General features: G+C 43.7%; 1 protein-coding gene across 2 annotated transcripts in view; it reads right to left on the reverse strand.

Moving 5' to 3' along the window:
• LOC110197722 (transmembrane 9 superfamily member 2-like) overlaps nucleotides 1–21,307 on the reverse strand; it is a 76,233-nt gene that overhangs the window by 6,455 nt on the left and 48,471 nt on the right. Inside the window, exons 9-16 of one of the 2 annotated variants that reach the window (XM_020971764.2) lie at nucleotides 20,755–20,863; nucleotides 19,428–19,560; nucleotides 17,804–17,923; nucleotides 17,534–17,591; nucleotides 9,286–9,445; nucleotides 6,696–6,847; nucleotides 2,320–2,431; nucleotides 489–660 (exon numbers count right to left, since the gene is read on the reverse strand). In XM_020971764.2, coding sequence (XP_020827423.1) covers nucleotides 489–660; nucleotides 2,320–2,431; nucleotides 6,696–6,847; nucleotides 9,286–9,445; nucleotides 17,534–17,591; nucleotides 17,804–17,923; nucleotides 19,428–19,560; nucleotides 20,755–20,863 — 1,016 coding nt within the window. The remainder of the gene's footprint in view (nucleotides 1–488; nucleotides 661–2,319; nucleotides 2,432–6,695; nucleotides 6,848–9,285; nucleotides 9,446–17,533; nucleotides 17,592–17,803; nucleotides 17,924–19,427; nucleotides 19,561–20,754; nucleotides 20,864–21,307) is intronic. The other variant, XM_020971765.2, reaches the window with a different exon arrangement.

Genomic DNA, 21,307 nt, shown 5'->3' on the forward strand with positions numbered 1-21,307 from the left:
GTAAATAGGTTTGAATATCGATCACTAAGACTTTGGTTATATAAAGTTAAGTTTCATAACACAGTTATTCAGAAGTGGGGAGAGAGAAAGAGAGTCCAAACCCAAACAGCCCCAACATGTCAAGATTCCTATTTATGTTCTCAATCTGGTCGAATAAAAATAATTTCTACTCTATTTAAAAGGTGTTCATTTCAGTTAATTTTCATAGTTGGCCTCTATTCAAAGGCGAATTTTTATGTAAGATACAAGAACAAAACGGAACATGTACAAGCCTTTGTGACCTAGAACATTTCCTTATGGTTTCAAGGAGGCAGGGTGGCCTTCCATGCAAAGTACAGGAAGTTTCCAAGCATAACCTTTTCCAGAACTTCCCACACTATTACAGAACTAATGAAAGGAGGCTTTTTGCACTATTGCCCTTCCATAAATTAATTGCTCTTGGGGCTATTCCAAGTATCTCATTATCGATATGCCCATTCTCCACTTACCTGTGAAAAGGAAAAAAATTAAGACCATGATCATCGTGTACCCAAAGTATAAGATGGTGCTGGCAGTTCCTGTGATTTGGAGTTTTGAGAAGAAGTAATGGACTGCATAGATGAAGAGGTAAATGGCTGTAAAGCTGCTAGTGAGGAATGCCCTCCACCACCAGTGGTAATCCTGAAACACAGCAGAACAGGAAAGGGTCATCTGGGCAGACAGGGATTGGCGGGAGGAAGGCCAAACACCATTGCCACAAATGTCAAACCCACCTACTGTGGAAAGGCCCCATGATTTGCAAAAAGAAAAACCCTCTCGTGTGATGCTTTAAGCTCTGCAGAAATATTAAGTGGCTACAATACAGTATCTAGGGTTGGTCAGTGTTTTCACCCTTAAAGAATGAGTCACGAGAGTAAAATTTTTAAAAAATTCTTATCTAAAATGATCATATCCCAACTTTCCCCATTCCTGTTCATCTCTAAGATTTGGCTATCTTAAGCCACTGGCACAAAATAATATTTAAAGTTTTTTTAAAAAATGCTAGAACCCAGTAGGCCCCAGTCAACATCTAAGTATCACAGAAGCAGGGTGGGGAGAAAATAATTCCTCAAACCTGGGCCAAGGCTGCCAAGACAATTTCTGATTTGGGTTTGTTTTTTTCAATTGTACTATAGTATTCCTGAGAAGAAAAGATGGGGAAATGAGTTCCTAGTGGCTCTGGAAACAAGGCCTCGGCCAAGAAAGACAATCAAGGAAGGCCGAGCAGATGACAAAGGTATCAGGCAGAAGCAGCAAGCTGAAAGGCCTGAAAGGGGTGTGTCTTGCCATTTATAGGAGTAGTTGTCTCTGCTGGGCTGGGAGGAGGCTTGTGAATGCTATGCATATGCACAAGTGGATGAGCAGGAGAGCTGAAAGGACCACTGACTGGAGAGAAAGGGATGATGGGTATCAGCTTGGGGCAGAGAGCAGCAATGACACGGGCATATGTACCATCAGAGGCAGGAATGGTCCCTCCGTACATGTACCCTGGTCACACACGTCCACTGCATGGACATCCCTTCACAGAAGTGACCTAGCTACATGTGACCTCCACAAAGGTCCACCCTTCCAACTGAGTGTGCATGGACCTGGGGGAGAGCAAATCCAAAATTCATATGGAAAACATGCTATTCTTACTTTACTTACATTGCTAATATATTATTATTAATTTATTATTGACTTTGGCCTACGCTGACCAGTAAATATAAAAGAAACAAACCCAGAGACATAGGTCCAGGGGCTTATAGGCAAAGGTTTACAGAGTATTCTGACCCACAAAGAGCCCAAGGTAGCTAACTGGGAGGCCAGAGCAAGGAGAACTCCGTGGGCTTCAAGAATGCACACCAATCCATCAATGTGACTATCCCCTCTCCAAATGCAGATTGCCAGCCCTCCACATGTTACAACCCTGGTTAGGCTGCTGTGGCCTCCCCACCCTCACAGCCAAGTCTCTGGCAACGGGGTGCAATTCTTTATAACTGCGGTATCAGACAAGCCCTTATCTTTCCATGTTAGAGGATTAATAGGAGGCATCGGCAAGAGCCAGAGAGAACAGTGTCCTGTTTCTATTCGCCATGTCTAGCTCTGACTGCATAACTGCATTAAAGTCAAAAGACATCATTAAGCAAATATATCAGCCTGGTACCTACAGACCCTGGCTGCACACTCTCCAGTGCTCCCACCCCTCACCCCCTCTGGAGTGCACCAATCGCTTTCAGAACAAAAACTTTCACCACCAAACTGTGATTTGCTGATGGCTGCCTGCAAGCATATCTAAACCAAAGGAGATTCGGTCTTTACCTCCGCACATAAATGGAAATAGCAGAGCAAGACTGTAGCTTCTGAGCAAGTGATGAGAAGAATGATGAAGACTAGGAAAAGGAAGCCGAACATGTAGTACATCTGATGAGACCTGAAAAGCAAAAACAGTATAAACTTGGAAATCCATCTCTAATCTTGAAAACACATACACACAAGGTTTCATGAAATCAGTATCATGGTCAAAACAGAAATCAACCAGTCATCCGAGGAAGATCAGTTTCCCATTTGTGCTGCTGCTAAATTTGTTCTCCTGTTCTTAGGCCTACTGCAATACCTTTCTCATTGGCCTCCCTGCCTCCAGACAAATGGATAACCCTAAGCATAAGTCTGGCTATGACACTCTCCTGCTCAAGAAGCCTCACTGGCTCCCTACTGCCTCTAGGATCAAAGACAAACACCTAAGTATAGCATTGAAAATCCATTACAGTCAGCTACCTTTCTAGACTAATTTCACATTCTTCCTTGCTCATGTACTTTATGCAGCAGCCCAACTGTTAGTTTTTCCCCTGTATACACCATTCCAATGACCACCTTTGTGCCCAAGCTCTCCTTCATTTCCACCTCTTGGGAGCTAAACCCTGAGCTCCCTTCAAAGCTCAGCTTAAGTAGCAGCTCCTACAAGAGGCTATTCCCGGTTCCCTTTGTGGCTAGTGTTCTACTTCCCTCTTCCCTTCAACTCTTTAATTTTACTTAGAATGTTGGACTTGGAGTCAAGAAGACCAGAGTTCAAATCCAGCCTCAGATACTTACTAGCTACGTGACCTTGGGCAAGTCATTTGACCTCTGTTGTCCCATTTCCACATATGTAAAATGTGGACAACGATAGCACCTACCTCCTAGGGTTGTTGTGAGGACCAGAAAGGTCATGTATCAAAAAGGTTTTGCAAACCTTAAATTTAACTTTGTCCCTGTTTTATCGCCCCAGTAGAATGTTAAGAACTTTGAGAGTGGGGCCTATAATTTATGTCTTTATAGCTCCAACATCCCCAGGGCCCAGCACAGTGCCTGGCACATGGGCGACATTTAATAAATGCTTGTCTGACTGACTTGCTGCTGGTGCTCTCTCTTTCTCCCATACTTCTATTCCCGATCCGCCCTCACCTAAAGTCCATCACGGTCAGCAGCATTCAGGCTTTGCCTAGTGAAAGAGACACAGTCACTTTTCAAAATGGAAAATTGCAGATGCTAAACCCTGGCAGGTCAAAGATGCAATAGAAAGCCAGTGGGTGGCATCTTGGGGACCACAGGAAGGCAGACATATCGCAGACAAGTAGATGGCAGCAGGGGCCTTGCAAGTGTCATATGAGTGATTCAGACACTACTGTGCAACTTCTGACTTACATTTTCAAGACACACAGGTTGCCAGCAAGATTTTTAAGATGAAAATTAAAATACCACCATGGTACCCTTTCCACATCTCTCGAATTCTCAAAAATGACAATGACAAAATCCAATACTGGAGGGACTGGAAGCTAACAGGGATGCTGCTGAAATTGGCTCAGTCTTTCTAGAGAGCAATCTGGTTCTCTCTTTATGTATGTATATTTACAGTACATATATGTACACAAAAATACATGTGTCCTATACATACACACATACATGAAAGCATTCAACAAACATTAAACACCTACTAGAAGTAAGTGCAAGGCACTGTACAAGGCACAGGTGATACAAAGACAAAATAATTCCTGCCTTCAAGGAGCTCACACTCTACTGGGAGAGGAGATATAATATGTATCCAGGAGTATAATAAAGAATAAAGAAAAAATAGAGCATCATAAAAATCAATACTAACAGCTGGAGCGGGGAGGGGGGAGAATGGGGAAGGCTTCCTGGAGGAGGCAACAGCTGGGGTGATTCACGCTAAATACTCTAAGAGGCAAAGGTGAGGAACTATTAGCATCAAGGCCCTGGGATGGGAGTGGGGGGCCCTCCATGGAGATGCCCCAGCAGGCTCAAGCAGAGCTCTTGGTCTGCTTTGGCTGCAACCAGAGATACTGAGGCTAGGAGACGGAGGGAGATGAGATGAAGGCTGAAGGGCAGGAAGGAGCCAGGCTGAGGGGCTGGGCGAGGTAATGGGGAGCTGGGGAAGGCCAAATCCTAAAGAGAAGGAGATGACCATGAGGAGCTCTGGGGCTCAGGCCCTGACCCAGTCATTCATCTCCTGGTGGTAACAAGACCAAAGGAAAGATCCACAAAACATCTGGCCCTGAGCCACTGCCTCCTGAGTGAGCCTCCATGAGCCACACAGTCTCTCTGCTGGGCCTCGGTTTTGCTCATCTGTAAGATGAATGGGTTGGATTCGATGACTGAGCTCTGGTCTCAGCTCTAATGACCTATGAGCCCATATTCATGGTGGTGAACTAGAAATGAGGCAAATGTGCCGAATAAAATGGTCAGGCAAACTCGGGTACATTAACATGATGGAATACTAGTCTACAGCTACTCAAAATGACAAGCATTGGGTTCATAGCAATACATGAGAAATAATTCAAAAGTTAAGTGAAATATGTGAAAACTAAAATGTACACAGACTTCATTATAAGTATTTACAAATATACATTTAGTATAAAACATATTGGAATACATAATATACATATGCAAATTAGAGACTGAAAGAACCAGAGGGATGTAAATGTTCATTAGAACGCACACACACATACATACATGCACGCGCGTGCGCCTGTGACTTCAGCTTAGGAACTCCCTCCACTGAGAGCAACCCATCTCATGGCTGTTGTCCAGGCATTTGGACAGGGAGGGAAAGAGGAGCCTTCGATGGCTGATTCAGGTGTTCAGTGGGCTAGCACTCTCGTCACAAATAACAGTTTCTAGAACCTGATTAGAAACCTAAACACTCAGGACCCAATTCTCACCCCACCCCCCTCCCTGGCTGCCTGACCCTCCCATTTCCAGCTGATATTTACTGCTATTCCCCTCCATTAGTGCAGAACTGACTAAATTGGGATATGAGGTATAAATTTTAAAAAGTCTTCTGGGGATAAGGGAAAAATCATTAAATGCATACCTCATTTTTTAAAAATCACATTTAAAGTATAGTCTCATTCTGGGGAATAAATGGAATTTCTTTACATGGCAAGTATAACCAAGCACATATTTTTTATTGGCAAGAAAAACTAAATTCTAAGGAATTTCTCAATTTTGGCTTAAAAAAATGATCGTTCCATCAAAAACATCTGGAAAATGCCATTGCCATCATCTGTTTTGCGGCCACGTTAAAGATTTTGTCGCTGTAAACAATCTACCTTCTGTACCTCTTATGGGCTACTCGGGCTGAGGTGGGCTCTTAATGAGCATGATTAGGCCTGTTTTTAAGGGCACACAGGGTTAGTCTGCTAGCATTACTTGGGGCAAAGGCATGAGGCAGCCATACACACAGAGTACCTCTATGCACCCCAACACTCCATAGTAGGGCACCTTTTCCCCAATCTCTACAACTCTAGCTACAGTAGGAACCCCCCACTTAGCCAGTTCCTGGCAACCTCAGCCTAAACTCAGCCAAGAACCAGGAAGTAAACAAAAAGGCCCTGGAGCTTGGGCCATAACTCAAAGCCAGGGAACTAAAGCCCTTTCACTATACTCTGCAGGAGAGGCCCTCATGCCTTTATTCTGAGCTACTGACTCTGAATTTACATGTAATTCTAACAACCTCTAGGAAGGGATTTTTTTCAGGCCATTACAGATTAAAAGCAGCACAGAAGAAAGGGGAGAGGGAGCACGGAGCTCTTAGAAGCAGGCCCACCCAGCTCAGAAGTGACACCTGACATTTTGGAGGGGCGGCTCCTCAAAACAAAACCAAAAAAACCACCCCAAAGTTGTAGGGTCCAAATAAGTAGTGACATCGTGCCATGATTACCCTGAATCTTGAAGAAAAGGTTAAACTATATTCAGTGTCCTCTGTCTACATTTTTAAAAAAATTTCCATCCAAAAAGATATCTGCAAAAGTCTTGGTGTTTTTGGCCTGGATCTGCATGTGTTACAAGGATTTTGTTTTTCTTTCTTTTTCAGTGAGGGAGGGGTGGGGAGAGTGTGTAGGAGGAAGAGAGACAAGATAGATTTTTGTTCATTGAAAGAAAAATTACATTTTAAAATATATTGTTAAAAAGAATATGAAATAATATCAAACCCCTGAAAAAGTCTTGGTGTTTTGAGAAGTGAGCCTTAGTTACCTGGAAAATCCACTTTTGGGTAATACTTCATTTCTAGACAATCGGGAGATAAGGTGGTTACTGTAGCTGAATTGATAAATTCTCCAAAACACAAGAATAGTGAATTCAGCAAATAATAAGGAATAGCTAAAAAATGTCTCCAATGAAGAAGAATCGATACTCACCAAATACTGTTCAGAATGAAAAAGAGTTGAATGAAAATACAGCCAAAGGGCAAAATGCCACCCATGATGATGCCAGGCAAGGGCTTTGTAAAGAAGGACTGCTCGGGAATTTGCCGGGGAATCTGGTTTATACGAACTGGGTGCTCAATTGGCTTAAAGATAAAAATCAGAACAGGATGAAATGAAAATAACTTTGTACAGAAATAATCAGCACAGAGAATCCTAGAACACGTAAAACCCCAGACACCAAGTGCTTACTTATCTACTTTAGCTCCCATTCTTGGAGGCCATATCTAAACTAGGCCAAGGCATTTGTCTATCCTTTTAGATTTCACCGGACTGATTACCCAAGCTGGGTCAGTAACCTATCACAACAGGCAACAGTCCACACGGGCAAAGAGTTTTTCTTTAGAAACAAGCTCCACTTCAGCTCTGGCTTTGGAGTCAGGAGGACCTGAGTTCAAATCCAGTCTCAAATAAATAACACTTACTACCTGTGTGACCCTGGGCAAGTCACTTAACCCCAACTGCCTCACCAAAAAGAAAAAAAAAGCTCCACTTGATATCCAGATGGTACAAGGTGCGACCTGCTTTTTTCTGTCCTCTGGCAGGGTTATGGGCCCAGTTGAACGTCGTTGGCTTTCCAGAGTTTTTCCCGGAAGCCTCTGGCTATTTCTTCTACAATTCTTTCATGACCTGGCCAGATTTGTGCTTTTAGTCTCCTGCTCTCCTTTCCCATCTGTGGGATCGACTAACCTCAAGCCCGTAAACCATTTGGATGGCTGCTTCTCTCTGGCTCCTGTTCTTCGGCCGATTTGCCCACTGTATACATCTATTGCATTCCCGGGCTGGTAGGAGTCAGTTTTCCCTACAATATGTTTTCTTAATTTTGCCACATCAGAAAGAGGATTCTAAAATTCCATAGTTTGGGAAACACATTAACATATTTGGGAAAATGTAAACATTAAGAACTATCTTCAACGAAATAAAAGTATTTCTTAAAAACATTTCCAATTATTTGCTGCCCAGTGTTACCAAGGGCAGCAATTTTTCTATCATAGGTATATACAGAAAAACTATGTGGCACCAGAGACTGAGGGCCAGGCTTGGAGTCACCAAGACCTGGTCAAGTCTTCCCTCTGACATATATTTGCTTTGTCAGCACTGGCAAGTCACTTGTTCACTTACAAAGTTTTTGGGCACGCATCCCCATGTGTACATTGACTTATTGATAAATTACCTACATATCCTACTATGCTAATGATTAGGGACGTTACAACACTTATGAGATAAAGATGAAATGCTATTTAATCTGAAAGTTAATTGGGAACCACTTGAGTTTACAGGGCAGTGACTAGGTCAGAACTTCAATGTAGTGAAATCACTCCAGTGGAGGATGGCTTGGAGTGGGAAGAAACTTGAGGTGGAGAGACCAATTACTTGGAAGGTCCAGGCTAGAAGTGATAAGGGCCAGAACTTGGGTGGTAGCTATGAGAGCGGAGGAGAGGGGACATGATACAAGAGATACTGGGAAGGTAAAAACAATAATATATGGCAGTGGGTTGGTCTCATGGGCTAACGGCAAGTGAGGAGATGAGGATGACACTGAGGTTGTCAAGTTCTGTCAATGGAAGCATGGTGGTGCCCTCATGAGAAATAGGGAATTCTAGAAGAAGAGGTGGCCTTGGGGCCAGGGCAGGGAGGGAGGGAGGGAACAGATACTCATAAACCACAGGAGTGCTCACCCTGTGCTATTCACTGCCACCAAAAAAAAAACAAAACAAAAATCCAAAAAGGCAGGGAAGGAGTAGGAGTAGGGCTTACTCACTAGCAACTAGGCAGCAGTGACTGTCACAGAGGGGCCTCTGCTACAGCCCAGGAAGGGCAGCTGTGCTGGAGACAAGCCCATGACTGGCCATGGAGGGGGGTGCTGGAGAAGGGTGGGATGTGACCTTTCCTCTCATCCTCTCATTGCTTAAACACACACTCCAAGGAGGTCAAGCCACTAACCCTCTGGGGTTATTCCAAGGCTCCCCACTTTAGAGAGCATAGTTCTTTGCAAATCTTTTAAGACTCTTAAGTTACAAAAGGGGTGCTGATGTACGGCAGTGAAGTTTCCCCATCTGGAGTGCCTACACGGATGAAACGATGGGCATCTAGAGACCCCCGAAAGGTCCGTATAACAAACGTATCCCCTACCGTCCTCCTGCAATGCCTCTTCATGGTGTGGAGGTGACCCTGTGCTCAAAAACATCAGGCCATCAGAGCACAAGCCTGGCAAGGAAAAGCTCTGCCTATGAGCTGGGCAATGGACCATATGTCTTTCATCAGAGAACCAGCCTAGCTAAACCGAGAGAGGCTCGTCAGTAGAATGATGATGAATCTGTTCAGCCACAGCCACTCATGAAGACTGTCGCCTGAAGCGTAGAGAGGCAGGGATCTGCGTCAGCAGCACAGCCCCAGGGAGGACCTGGCACCACAGCGAAGGCCTGGATGCAGGAAGGCTGGACCACAATCGCTGCAGTACAGCAATAAAGATGGAGTTTTTCAAATGCTATTTAATGGCCAAACGAATACTGCCAAAGTTTACCTGTTCCTTGAATCCAAAATATGCACCGATAAATGTTAAGGGGACTGAAATGCCAATCCACATGGCAAGGATGGCGAGCAGGGTACCAAAGGGGATTGCAGCTGATGATCCCTTCACCCAAAGAATAAGATTCATGATGAAGAAATCAGCAAAGACGATGCTGGGGGAAAAAAGGTTCATCAAGAAAGTAGTTTCAGAAAAATGTCAGATACATTTGATGCAAATGCTAAAGCTGCTTTAGGTAGGAAGGAGGCAGTGAGTGGTAGCAAGGTCACACTTTCAACTGGCGTTATTAAATCAAACCCTGCCAATTAACCACATGGTGGAGACTTAAATTCAGATAATTTACAGTGAGAGACATCAGCCTCTAGTGGATTTTTAATTTAAATGAAGACAAAGGAAAAAACAGAAAAGAGACACCAAATGGGAAAATAAAGTCAGGAATTTGGAGGTGGGGAACCTCAAAAAGTCCTCTAGTTCCCAGCCTCCAGTCAGTTCAGAGTCTAACAGTTGGGAACAATGTAGCCTTAGGTTAGAGGGTGACAGCAGCCATGCTCTTCCCATCACCCAAGCCCGTGGGCATTGCTAGTACTGAAGGAATAGAGTTTGTGCCCCCCCCCTTCCCCACCAATGGCTAAGGACTAGAGTCACCAACTATACAGAACAGAGCATCTCAAAGTCTCGTCTTCAGGAAGGGAGAATGCAGCTTTATCTGGGGGATGTAGGCATCTCCAACAAAGGGATCTCCTAGCATGGGCTTTTTCTACAGAAAGAGCAATGAAGCTCCCACTCACAAGCACCAAATTCTACCTCATTGACCTTGAAGAAACTCAAATTGTCTTGGGTTTTTCTTGGGTCCTTTCTTATTGCCCACCCTGCTTCTTCTTACCACAGTAAGTGACCTCATGGCTCCATCTACTTAGAATGTACATATTTATAGACTTAATACTCCTGCTGTCCTACAGGCTATTTTTATGACTAAGAGTAAAACTCTGTTCTTCCTTTTTTCTCCTTTTAGTATGAACTTTAAGCCAAATCACAGAAACACTTGCTTTAGAAAGCCCAGGTCATAATGCAACTGACCCTAAAAGGCTTCAGAAACTACGAACTCAGGTCAAGGAGGAAGAAGTGAAACACAGCAGAAATGGGACTAAAATTGGCGCCCAGAGATCGGAGTTCAAATCATCCTGCATCTCTCCTCCCCTCCCACCATCCTCCTGGTACCCCCTGGGCTCAGACCTTAGCGTCACACTCGACTCCTCACTTTTGCTCACCTCACAAACCCAAGCAGTTGAAGATTCTGTCATCATGCCTTCACATCATCGCCCTCACACCAACAGGTTCTTCAGGGCCTCATCACCTCACTACTGCTGGAGGCTCAGAATTCCTTGGCCTCTCTCCCTCTCTAGCCCATCTTCCACTCAGCTGTCAAAGTGATTTTCCTACATCTGTCTACATCATATACTCTCTTCAATAAGCTCAAACGGCTCCCTATTACCTGCGGGATCAAATACACAATCTGCTGGTTGGCATTGAAAGCCCTTCACAACCTGGCCCCTTCCTACTATTCCAATCTTCTACTCCCCTTTCTCCTTCACGCACTCCACTATCCAGTTGTCCCTCAAACTGGACACTCCATCTCCCCCCCTGTATCTTTGCACTGGCTGTCCTCAATGCCTGGAATGTTTTCCTTCCTCACCTATGGGCTGGAGTTTCCCTGGCTTCCTTCCAGATTTAGTTCAAATCCCTCCTCCTACAGGAGACTTTCTGGGTCTCCCCATCCACTAATACCTTTCTCCTGTGAGATGATGTTCCAGATGACCTCCACTCCGCATAGACCTTGTCTGGACCTTGTTATTTACATGTTGTCTCCCCCATAAGAACAAGGGCTGTTTTTGCCTCTCTCTGTAACTTGAGCACTTAGCACAGTGCCTGGCACACAGGAAGCACAAACAACTCCCTCATTCCATGGAACTGTTGAAATTCTCATTTTTGGTCATCACTGTCCCATTTCAATGCCACAGTTCTGTCTCTCCTATAACACAACTTTACTCTTTTTTGTGTTAACCCTTCAGATTTTATTTACATTTCTTCCATTCTTTTCAGAGGATTTTTATCACAGGCCAACTCTTCCCATTTCTTGAAATCTTTTCATCGGAACAGTCCTTGCTCACTGGTCTCAAAGCCCTGGCAAAGTGAACACTGCCTCCTATTCCTGTGTTCATTTTACCATCACTGAGAAACATTTCGAGAACATCCCTCCTGGGTGCCGCCCAAACTAGTCACTTTACCATCTAGGTTAAGAGAAGATTCTGGGAGCCCAGACCTAGGCTAGAATAGAGGAGCCTCCAAGGTCAGCTTAGGTCCACCCTCTCATTTAACAGAGGAGACACAGTCAGGGGAAAGGACTTGCTCAAGGTCATACACAGAATCCTGGATCTAGAGCAGGGATGCCAGAGGCCATTTGGCCCACCCCCTCACTTGAAAGATGGGGAAACAGGCCCAGGGAAAGGAAGCTTGTCCAAGGTCACACAAGTAGTATGCAGCAGGAGCAGGATTTAAACCCAAGTCTTCTGACACCAGAGCCAGGTCTCTTTCCACTAACCCAAGTTACAGGCAGCATCTGCTAAGGGACACAGGAGCCTTAGTGAGAAGGAGGGCAGAAGCGGGTGTAATTAGGGAAAATCAGTACAGGGAAGCTTTTATCTGAGCAGACTGAGATGGAAGTATACACATTCTTGTTCAGGAATCTAGTAAGACCAGTGTGGCAGATGTGGTGAAGGGTTCATGGACCATAATATTTGGAGATAAGACCAGAAAATTGAATTGGGACTAAATGATGGGGACCTTGAATACCAAAGCTAAGAAATTTGCCATTTATTTTCTAAGTCATGGAGAGCCCCCTGAAGGTTTTGTACCAGGCACCATGACACTGTAGAAAGAAAGAATGGACTAGGGATGAAAAAACAAAGATTCCAACCCAAGATTCAGGTTTCAGCTCTGCTTCTTATCTAAGGAGCAAAAGATCATGGAAATGGAATTGTAAGGATCCTGGGTCACCAAAACCAGCCCCCCTCTAAGATCCAAGGTGGGGAAGTGACTTGCCCAAGGTTATATAGTTAGTAAATGCCTGAAGCTGGAATCAAGCCCTGACCTCTTTCTGGCTCCAAGCCCAGCATCCTAGCCACTCCACTCTATCGCCTAACAATCCTGTGTACTCAGCAAAGTCACTAAAAGCTTCTCAGCCTGTTTCCCATTTAATAAAGAGGCGCAAAGTACATCTACCCTGTCTATAGCACAGAACTTCTGGGAGGGTCCACTGTCAAAAGCATTCACTGATTTCTTAAGATGGCCTTGTCAGAAGATGAATCCAGCAGTGAGGCCCAGTTTAAATTGGAGTTCCCATCACTGGCTAAGGTAGCAGGATGTCTCGGAGGTCTGGGCTGAGAACAGAGATTGAGGGGTCCAGCCAGAAGTCAGAGGCTTACAAAGTGCATGGCCCTGGCCCATGGAGTCCCAAAAGTTCACAAGTTTACAACCACCACATTTTACCAAATGTGTTTCCAGATGTTATGTCTAAGGTTCCTTCCTATGCAGTAGGCAAATCCAGTGAGGGCATACGTACTTGATCAGCTCCTAATGCTTTCTTCCAAATCCCTCTTCTCCTTTCCTTTGTTTCAGGGGCTGAAATCACTACCACCACCTCCCCAGTGTGTGCTACACACACATCTACTTCTGGGCCCCCAGTTTCATTTGTACTCTACCTACTACCCTTCTCCTTCATTAATATTCCTCTCTACCTCAGACAAAACAGTTTCTTCTGGGACTACAGCCAGCTTCTTTCTGCGGCTTTCCTTTCCTTTTTCCTTTATGTATTCTCTTTTCCTTCTTTGCCCAGCTATCACTGAAATCCACCTTCTCTTCTCTCTTCCTATTCATCCCGAAACCCCTCCTGTACTCCTCCTCTCCCACTGGGCCACACTCCCTGCAGCCACCTGGCTGCATCCCGGGGCTGTGCACTCAACAGGAGGCCCTTGAAGCCAGGCTAGCTGTGCCAATTTCCAATACATCTTGGCCAGATCTCAGGTGGCTTGCATCTATCTCTGTGACCCACCCCCCTTCCTTCCTGTGGAGATGATGAAGCACCGTCCTCATCCTCATGGATACTCCAGAGCCCGTGAGCTCCACAATACTGAGGAAATAAGCTATGGTCAAGTCCAGCCTAGACAACTGTCTGAGTTTCCCCCCAATTTCTCATCCTTAAAAGAGGTTATTGTTCAGCAGGCAATGGGCACATGGCAACGATAGGTGTATGGATGTGACCCAGAACATCAGAGAAAGGGTCTGTGGTCAATGTGCTCTGTGTGGAAGCCCAAGGGGCTGACCTGGAAGTCAGAGGGAAGCTAGGGGAGGAGGGGCTGAAAGAGAAGACCCAATCTATGCCTGGGCAGAAAAGGGACATATGGGGAAGGTGGAGGTGATCTGTGAACAGACAAGAGTCAGGGCAGGCTCTAGTCCTGGAAGAAGTTGGGGACAAAGGGATACGGGCACATCTAGGCACTAAGCCCAGGACAGCCTCACCCTAGCCACCCCACTTGTGTTCCCCAGAGACTAAAATGGGAAGAGAAAAAAAATGGAGTAATCCTTCTGAACACTATCACTGCCAATACATACATCCCCAAATCACCTTTGGAAACTAAAAAAGCCTGAATAAGGTCCATGATCAGGGCTGGCCTACTAGGCCTAATGGGATTTCAAAAGAACCCTTGTCTCTTCTGAAATTCTTCACCTGCTCGCTAATGCTACAGAGTCCTTCGAGGAAAAAAAAAAAGCCTTCCATTCTCCAATTAGGAATCAAAGGCTGAATGACTTAACAGTTTAGTGTGAATGAGTTTCAAAGTGCAATCAGCCAGTCAATAGAAGGGTTTCTTTGTTCTCAAGCTTCTCCTTAGAGACAGCATCAGGCAGTGGCAAGAAGTGGAAAGAAGGGCTAGAAGTCAGACAATCTGGACGCAACAGCTGGTGGCTATGTGATCTCACACCAGCCACCTAACATCACTGAACCTCAGTTTCTTCATCTGTGAAATGGAGGTGATAATTCTGGCCCTGACTACTTCAATGGGTTAGAAAGAGCCCTCAAATGAAATAAGAGATGCCAAAGGTTTTGGTTTGGTTGGCTGGTTGGTTTTTTCCTGTGCTGCTGTTAACATGTGGGAGGGAGGCAAGGAGTCAGAATAACAGAGAATGGTTGGGCATGGCTGGGCTGCAATCTATACTGTAGCTATCTTATAGGTACCTAATTGTTTGCATGTTGTCTCTCCCATCTGTGAGAGCAGGGACTGTAGCTTTGTCCTTCTTTGTAGCCTCAGGGCTTAGCACTGTGCCTGGCTCATAGAAAGAGCTTAATAGGGACAGCTAGGTGGCACATTGGATAGAGCACGAGCCCTAGAGTCAGGAGGACCCGAGTTCAAATCCAACCTCAGATACATGATACTCACTAGTTGTGTGACCCTGGTCAAGTCATTTAACCTCAACTGCCTTGCCAAAAAAAAAAAAGAGCTTAATAAATGCTTGTTGACTGACTGGACTGTATCCTCAAAGGGACTTCCCAGATCCATGAGAGCAGATGCAGGTGAGCATTATGGAGGTTATTATTATTAGCTTCTATGGATCTTGCATATTTCTGGCTTCCCACCCCCTACTCTACTGTAACTGTTCTCTCTGAGGTTGGCAAGCAACCCAGGGAGGGAAGCAGCTTTGGCAAACCTTAAACTACTACAGAAATAAGTGTTAGCGATCATCATTATCAACATCATCATCATCATCATCACCTCTTCACATCTTAATACAATGACCTTTTCTGGCCTCATCCTTCCTGACCTCTCTGGAGCTTTTGACCCCACTTACTCCAAATCCACCCCTCTTCAGAAATTCCCTATTACTATCTAGCAGCATTTCTTAAACTGTGGGTTGAGGCCCCATACGGGGTCACAACCCCCAAGTTTAAGAAGTGCTGAAGGGGTCGTGAGTGGAAAAAGTTTAAGAGGCCTTGGTCTAGGGCACCACCATCCTCCCAGGTACCCACTTTTGAAAGCTTCTCACTCTCACTCATATCACACATCCAATCAGTCGCCAAATCTGGTCCTATGAACCTCCATAACGTGCGCCCCCCCTCCCCCCAAACTCTCTACTCACAAAGCGTGACACTGACCAGGAGGATTATGGGAGGGGAAGAGAGCTAGAGGATGCTAGGTGGTGAGGAAGGTAGAAAGTGAGATTGGAGATTAAGAGAGTCTGGATCCCAGGGTGGGCAATCTGCTGAAAAAGATAAGAAGGAATCAAAGGTATGTTTGAAGAGGCGGCCTTGACAAGCAAATGGGTTACCCCTTCATCAGAGACTGCAGAAAGACAGATAATGGGGGGTATATTTGAGTGATGTGAAATCCAGATCAGGGCACAAGAGGGCACTCTAGGCAAACGGCCTCAGGTTTGTCAGTTAAGTATGAGGTAAAGTCATAAGCTAAAGAGGTTGGGGGTGGGGAGACTTACATGAGAATCTTGAGGAGAGGCCTGAGAGGCCAGGTTGTGAAGGGCTTTAAATGCCAGAGGCCTTTCTATTTGAAACAGGCAGCCACTAGTTTATTTGGTAGGGAGGGCTGGGAGAGAGGTAGCGCAGCCAGACCAATGCTTTAGAAAAATCACTTTGGCAGCTAAGTAAAAGAAGGATTAGCGCAGAGAAAAGACTTCAAAGCAGGGAGACCAATCAGTGAGTCACTAAGCATTTATGAAGTGCCCAGTACATGCTGGGCAGTGTGCTAAGCAGTGGCTATTGTGATAGTCCAGGTGAGCAAGTAATGAGGGCCTGCACCAGGATGGAGGCAATGTCAGAGATGAGAAGGGAGCACACCTAGGAAAGATGTTGTAAAGGTAGAAACAATCAAATCTGGCAACAGATGGGACATCTGGGGTGACAGTAAGGAGTCCAGAATGACACCAAGGCTGCAAACCTGGGTGACTGAGAGGATGATGGTGGTGCCCTCAACAATAATGACTGAGAGGGACAGCTCGGTGGCGCAGTGGATAGAGCTCCAGCCCTGGAGTCAGGAGGACCTGAGTTCAAATCTGGCCTCAGACATTTGACACTTACTAGCTTGTGTGACCCTGGGCAAGTCACTTAACCCCACTGCCTAGCCAAAAGAAAAAAGACACAATAATGGTGGAAGAGTTTGGAAGAGAGGAAGGTTTGGGGAAAAAGATAATGAGCTGTTTTGGACATATTGAGTCTGAGATGCCTGTGGGACACCAAGCCTGAAATGTTCAATGGCATTTGGTGAAGGGGGACTGGAGGTCAGGAAAAAGTACTATACTAGTATCCCTTGCACCCAGTATGATACTTGGCACAAAGTAGGCATAGAACTACTTGTTGACTGGCTGACATCTCAGCTTTGAATATCAAGGCTGAGTCACCAATTGGCATGAAACCTCCCCACAACGAGCTCCTCTAATTGACAGAGAAACCAAATTCTTCCTCCCTCAAAGGAGAATGCCATCCACAAAGATGGGGGAGAATTTGCTTTAGCACAAATTGAAGAATGACCTGAGAAGAGTTGCTTTGAGAAAAACAAAGCATTACTTCTAAAAACACATGATGGGATTTGGCATTTAAGGGGATCACCAATTTATTACTGGAGCTTTAAGGAGACCTGGATTTTAGGCCTTAGCCACTTATCTGCCTTGTCCCTTTCCTCTCCCTGGGCCTCAGTTTCCTCCTCTATAAAATGCAGGAGTTGGACTAGATGGCCTCTGAGGGCCCTTCCTTTGATAAGGTCATTTTCTGGCACGAAAATCATCTTTCCATGACAGCTCCAGGAATTAGTAAAGATGGGCAGAAATCGCACCCCAATTACACAATAACCAGCAGGGCAAGCACCAGAAAAGCATCAAGGGAAATATTTTTCCAGTGGTCCACGATCTGCCCTTCCAAAGTGCCCCAGAGGGTATCTGAGAGTCTGTGAAACTTCCCAAATGACGCCTGAGCACTGTAGCCAATAACTCTTCTTACTAGAGGCAAGACGTTCTATGCACAGAAAAATGAAGAGAACATGGAAATAACAGAAAAGAGCTTCTCAGAGAACATGGTGGCAATTAATCACTTCACTGCCTCCTCACTATTATCTATAATGATTTCTCCAAGGCAAAATATCCCCAAAAAGGATCAATTCCAAAAGATGGCACCTCAGATACTAACCCAGGGCATAACAGTGCTGTCAGCAAAACATTTGTCTTCCACTTTTCACCTCGAAATGCTGAGGAAGAAATGGAAAAAAGCATCATTACTCAAGAAACCTGATTAAGCTATTTTCCAAATATTTTATAGTGACAAAGGTACCATTTCATTCCCATAGCTATACCACAATTCCCCTATTGACTCATAATTTGAAAAATGCTATTTTAAGGCCCTTTAATCCTGACATTGAACACGCCACGTAAGTGGAATGAGAAGCCTGGCTATACTCACTCTTATACATCTTAGCAGACACGTAGCCGGCAGGAGTTCCCAGCAGGACCCACAGTACGACTGCACAGGTCATTAATGCACCGCGATTGGCAGGTGAAAGAAACCCAAGGCAAGCTAAAACTAAAGGCATGAAAAAAGAATATTCAACCGGCGAAAATAATCACTTCACAATTACACAGTGCTTTATAGTAAATTAAGTGTAACTCGATTAGGATTTCACATTATAAGCAGCAGCAACAAAGGATATTCTCAGGGGGCTGATAAGTGAGTGGTACTTCAAACAAATTACAATAATTTAACTCACCTCTCACCATTTTTTTTTTTGGTAAGAGAAAGTAGGATTTTTAAAGAAAAGCAAGCGAGGCAAGTTTTGAAGTCAAATGAGTTTCAAATTTTTACTTTGGGGGTTCAAATTTGCATAAAATATTTCCCCACAATAGTTTACTTTTCTCAAAAAGTTAAAAGAGAAATGGAGACGTGAGGAAAAAGAGGACAAAAAAATCAATGTAGGAACAATGGTGACCAAAAGACCAATCCTCTTTGGATCCAAAGAATATACAAGCCTAAGCAACGATACAAAAACCAGAACCGGTTATCTGAAAACCCAGGAGGGAGGAGAGAAAAGAAGATAAAGAAAAGGTGTGGGCAGGGGGCATTTTTCCCCTTTTTTGCATTAGGCCCTACCATAGCCCTCCATAGAAATGGAACGCTGCTCTTTGCGCTTATGAATTAAGGGATCTCGAGATCTTCCACCAATCACAGGCCCATTATAGAGGACATTCCACTGATATTTAAAAGGATTAAAAGAGTTAGGCTAAGAAATTAAGAAAAGCAGACAGCCACATTTAGCTAAGCCTAATAGTCAATAGTTTTAGTTTGATGATAAACAACATGCAAAAATGAATCACAAGAAATGGTTCGTTAGTTTTTACATCATTGCATGTATCCTAACTGTGTCCAAGTCATATGGGTTTCATTTTTTAAAAAAGGACTCATTTATCATATTGCTTGCCTTCTCAATGGGTAGGGAGGGGTTGGAGGGAGGCTGAAAGTATATATTAAAAAATAAAATAAAAGGACTCTTTTAGTAACTGTATTTTTAAATATCTTATTTGGTACTTTTAATGTTCAATGATAGCATTTTATTTCATGTATCTCATAAATATTTATAGCATTTTCCATAAGAAAAGAGGATCATTGAAGCATTTTTTTAAATGCAGAGAAGAGAAGGAAGGGCAGAAGGAAACATATATAAGCCTGGCAATTTGGAAAGTAACATATTGAATTTATCATAGACTTTTTTAAAAAAGCAAACCACAAAATTGTAATGTGTGGTTTAACACAGAGACCTGTTTTTCTGTTTCACTTTGTATATGGAAATGTTCTGCTTTTTAGGGGAATGTTTGTTAAATTCAGGAAAAAAAGATTTTTTTAAGTATGTCATTTCTTTTTTTTTTTTAAATTAAGTATATCATTTCCCCAGAGTCTAACACTATTACTAGGAAGGAGGAAAGGAAGGAAGGAAGGAAGAAAAGGATTTTCACTACTGGACATTCAAGAGCTATGACAAGTCTCCTACTTCTGATACTATTTCTAAGAAAGTCAATTTCAAAATGCTACTCACATAATGTAATAAAGGTCATAATGAAAATTTGTGTTCCCTGACCCAGGAACACAGCCAGCAACATTCCCTTCTTTGGAGGCCTAAAGACATCTCCATGAACCAACTTCCAGCCAAACTCCTCTTGGGCATCTTCCTACATACGTGAGAGAAAATGTCTTTGATAGATATACAAGTTGCTGCCTCAGAAATCTGGCATGCATTCGATTTTGAAAATTATGTGAAACTAAATCTTTTTCCAAAGACAGATAAACTAGAAACAAGGGCCTCATTAGCCATAAAATTAGTGATGGAAAGGGACCAAAAGCACCACTAAGCACATTTCTCTAATTTTATAGATAAAGAAACTGAGGCCCTTGGGTGTTGGGAGGGAGGTGACTTGCCCAAGGTTATTCAGCTATTATGTGGCTGAGCTGAGACCAGAACCCTGGGCTCCAGACTCCCAGACTTGCACCAGTTTTGAATGCTAGGTAGGGCACGTTAACTAAACAAAGCCTAGAATAACAGTTTTGGTTTTCTGATGAATCACAACCCATCGTGTGCCATAATGATATGCTAAAGGAATTAAAGGTAACAACACACCTGTTCCCCCCACTGGTCTTTTTTTTTAAACTAAATTTAGAGATTTTTTCAATTAACAAGAATCTATTTTCTCTAGCTCCCACTTCATCCCACCCCCCCACCAACTGAACAAAAAAAAAAAAAAGAAAACCTTTGTAACATATGTGCATAATTAAGTAAAGCAAATTCCCATATTGGCCATGTCCAAAAATCTATGCCTCATTGTGCATCTGGAGTCCAGAGGCGGGTAGCATGCTTCTGCCTACCCCTGCTGCTCTTTCAGACAAATGAAAACTATAAGGCTCTACAGGTAATTACAAGAGGCAAAAAGTGAAAACAGAAGCTTATTTTCATCGAACCAAATACTTAGTGCTCTGCATCTCTCCACATCTGCACAAATTAACCTAGCAGGCTCAACTGTGCTGTCTCTGTAGAGCAATATTCTTTCATCTGTCCGTGACCTACAACCCGAATGACACCCACCAAGTAGTTGTTTATATATAATCAAGTCTCCATAGATTTGCTTCAACCTGGACGTTTTTATCTATTCAGCTCCAAGGCGCTGTTTGAGACTCACAATTTACTCACAATTTACGCCCCCAAGGTAAACACAGATTATGAATGTCATTTAAAATTTCCAGTGTAACTAGTGCATGCTGGGTAGTAGAAGGCATTCTACTCTAAAGACAAAGACCAGAGTTTCCCCAGTTCCTAGGAAAATCGACCAGGCAGAATCTTGTTCAATAACATCTATGCAGGCTTTACTTACAGCCAAATCAATCTGATTGTATCTTGCGATATCTTTATGGAGAGTTCTTAGTAAAATCATGGCCACCATTCCAGATAAGAAAAGAACAATAACGAGGGAGTTCATTATACTATAAGTAAAAAAAAAAAATCTCATTTTAATTTCTTATTTACTATGTTAAAAATAAAACAAAAAACAACAGAAGTTTGTATAAAGGAAAGACACTGAATCAGCTTTCCTGGGTTTCGGTTCACAATTTTTGCATAGACCTGTAGGAAACACTGGTGAAGAAATAATTCCCTTTCCCAAGGCAGATCGACAATTGATTGGCAGTCGAGAGATTTTGGGGAGGGGAGGGAAGGGGAGACAGGATATGCTCGGGGACTTGAACCTAAACCTCTTCTTCCTTACTCTGAGCCAGACCTTCAGCCTTTGTTAGGGTTAAACCTAAGTTTGATATCTGTTGATATACATACAATTTCAAGTTTTCTCACAAAAGGTCATATGAGACAAGACACCAGAGTATATGAAACTAGACACCTAAGGGGAACAAAAACCCACCTCTTTTTAAGCA

Source organism: Phascolarctos cinereus, unplaced genomic scaffold (assembly GCF_003287225.1).
Source record: "Phascolarctos cinereus isolate Bilbo 61053 unplaced genomic scaffold, phaCin_HiC Scaffold_8;HRSCAF=390, whole genome shotgun sequence".
Classification (NCBI taxonomy): domain Eukaryota; kingdom Metazoa; phylum Chordata; class Mammalia; order Diprotodontia; family Phascolarctidae; genus Phascolarctos; species Phascolarctos cinereus.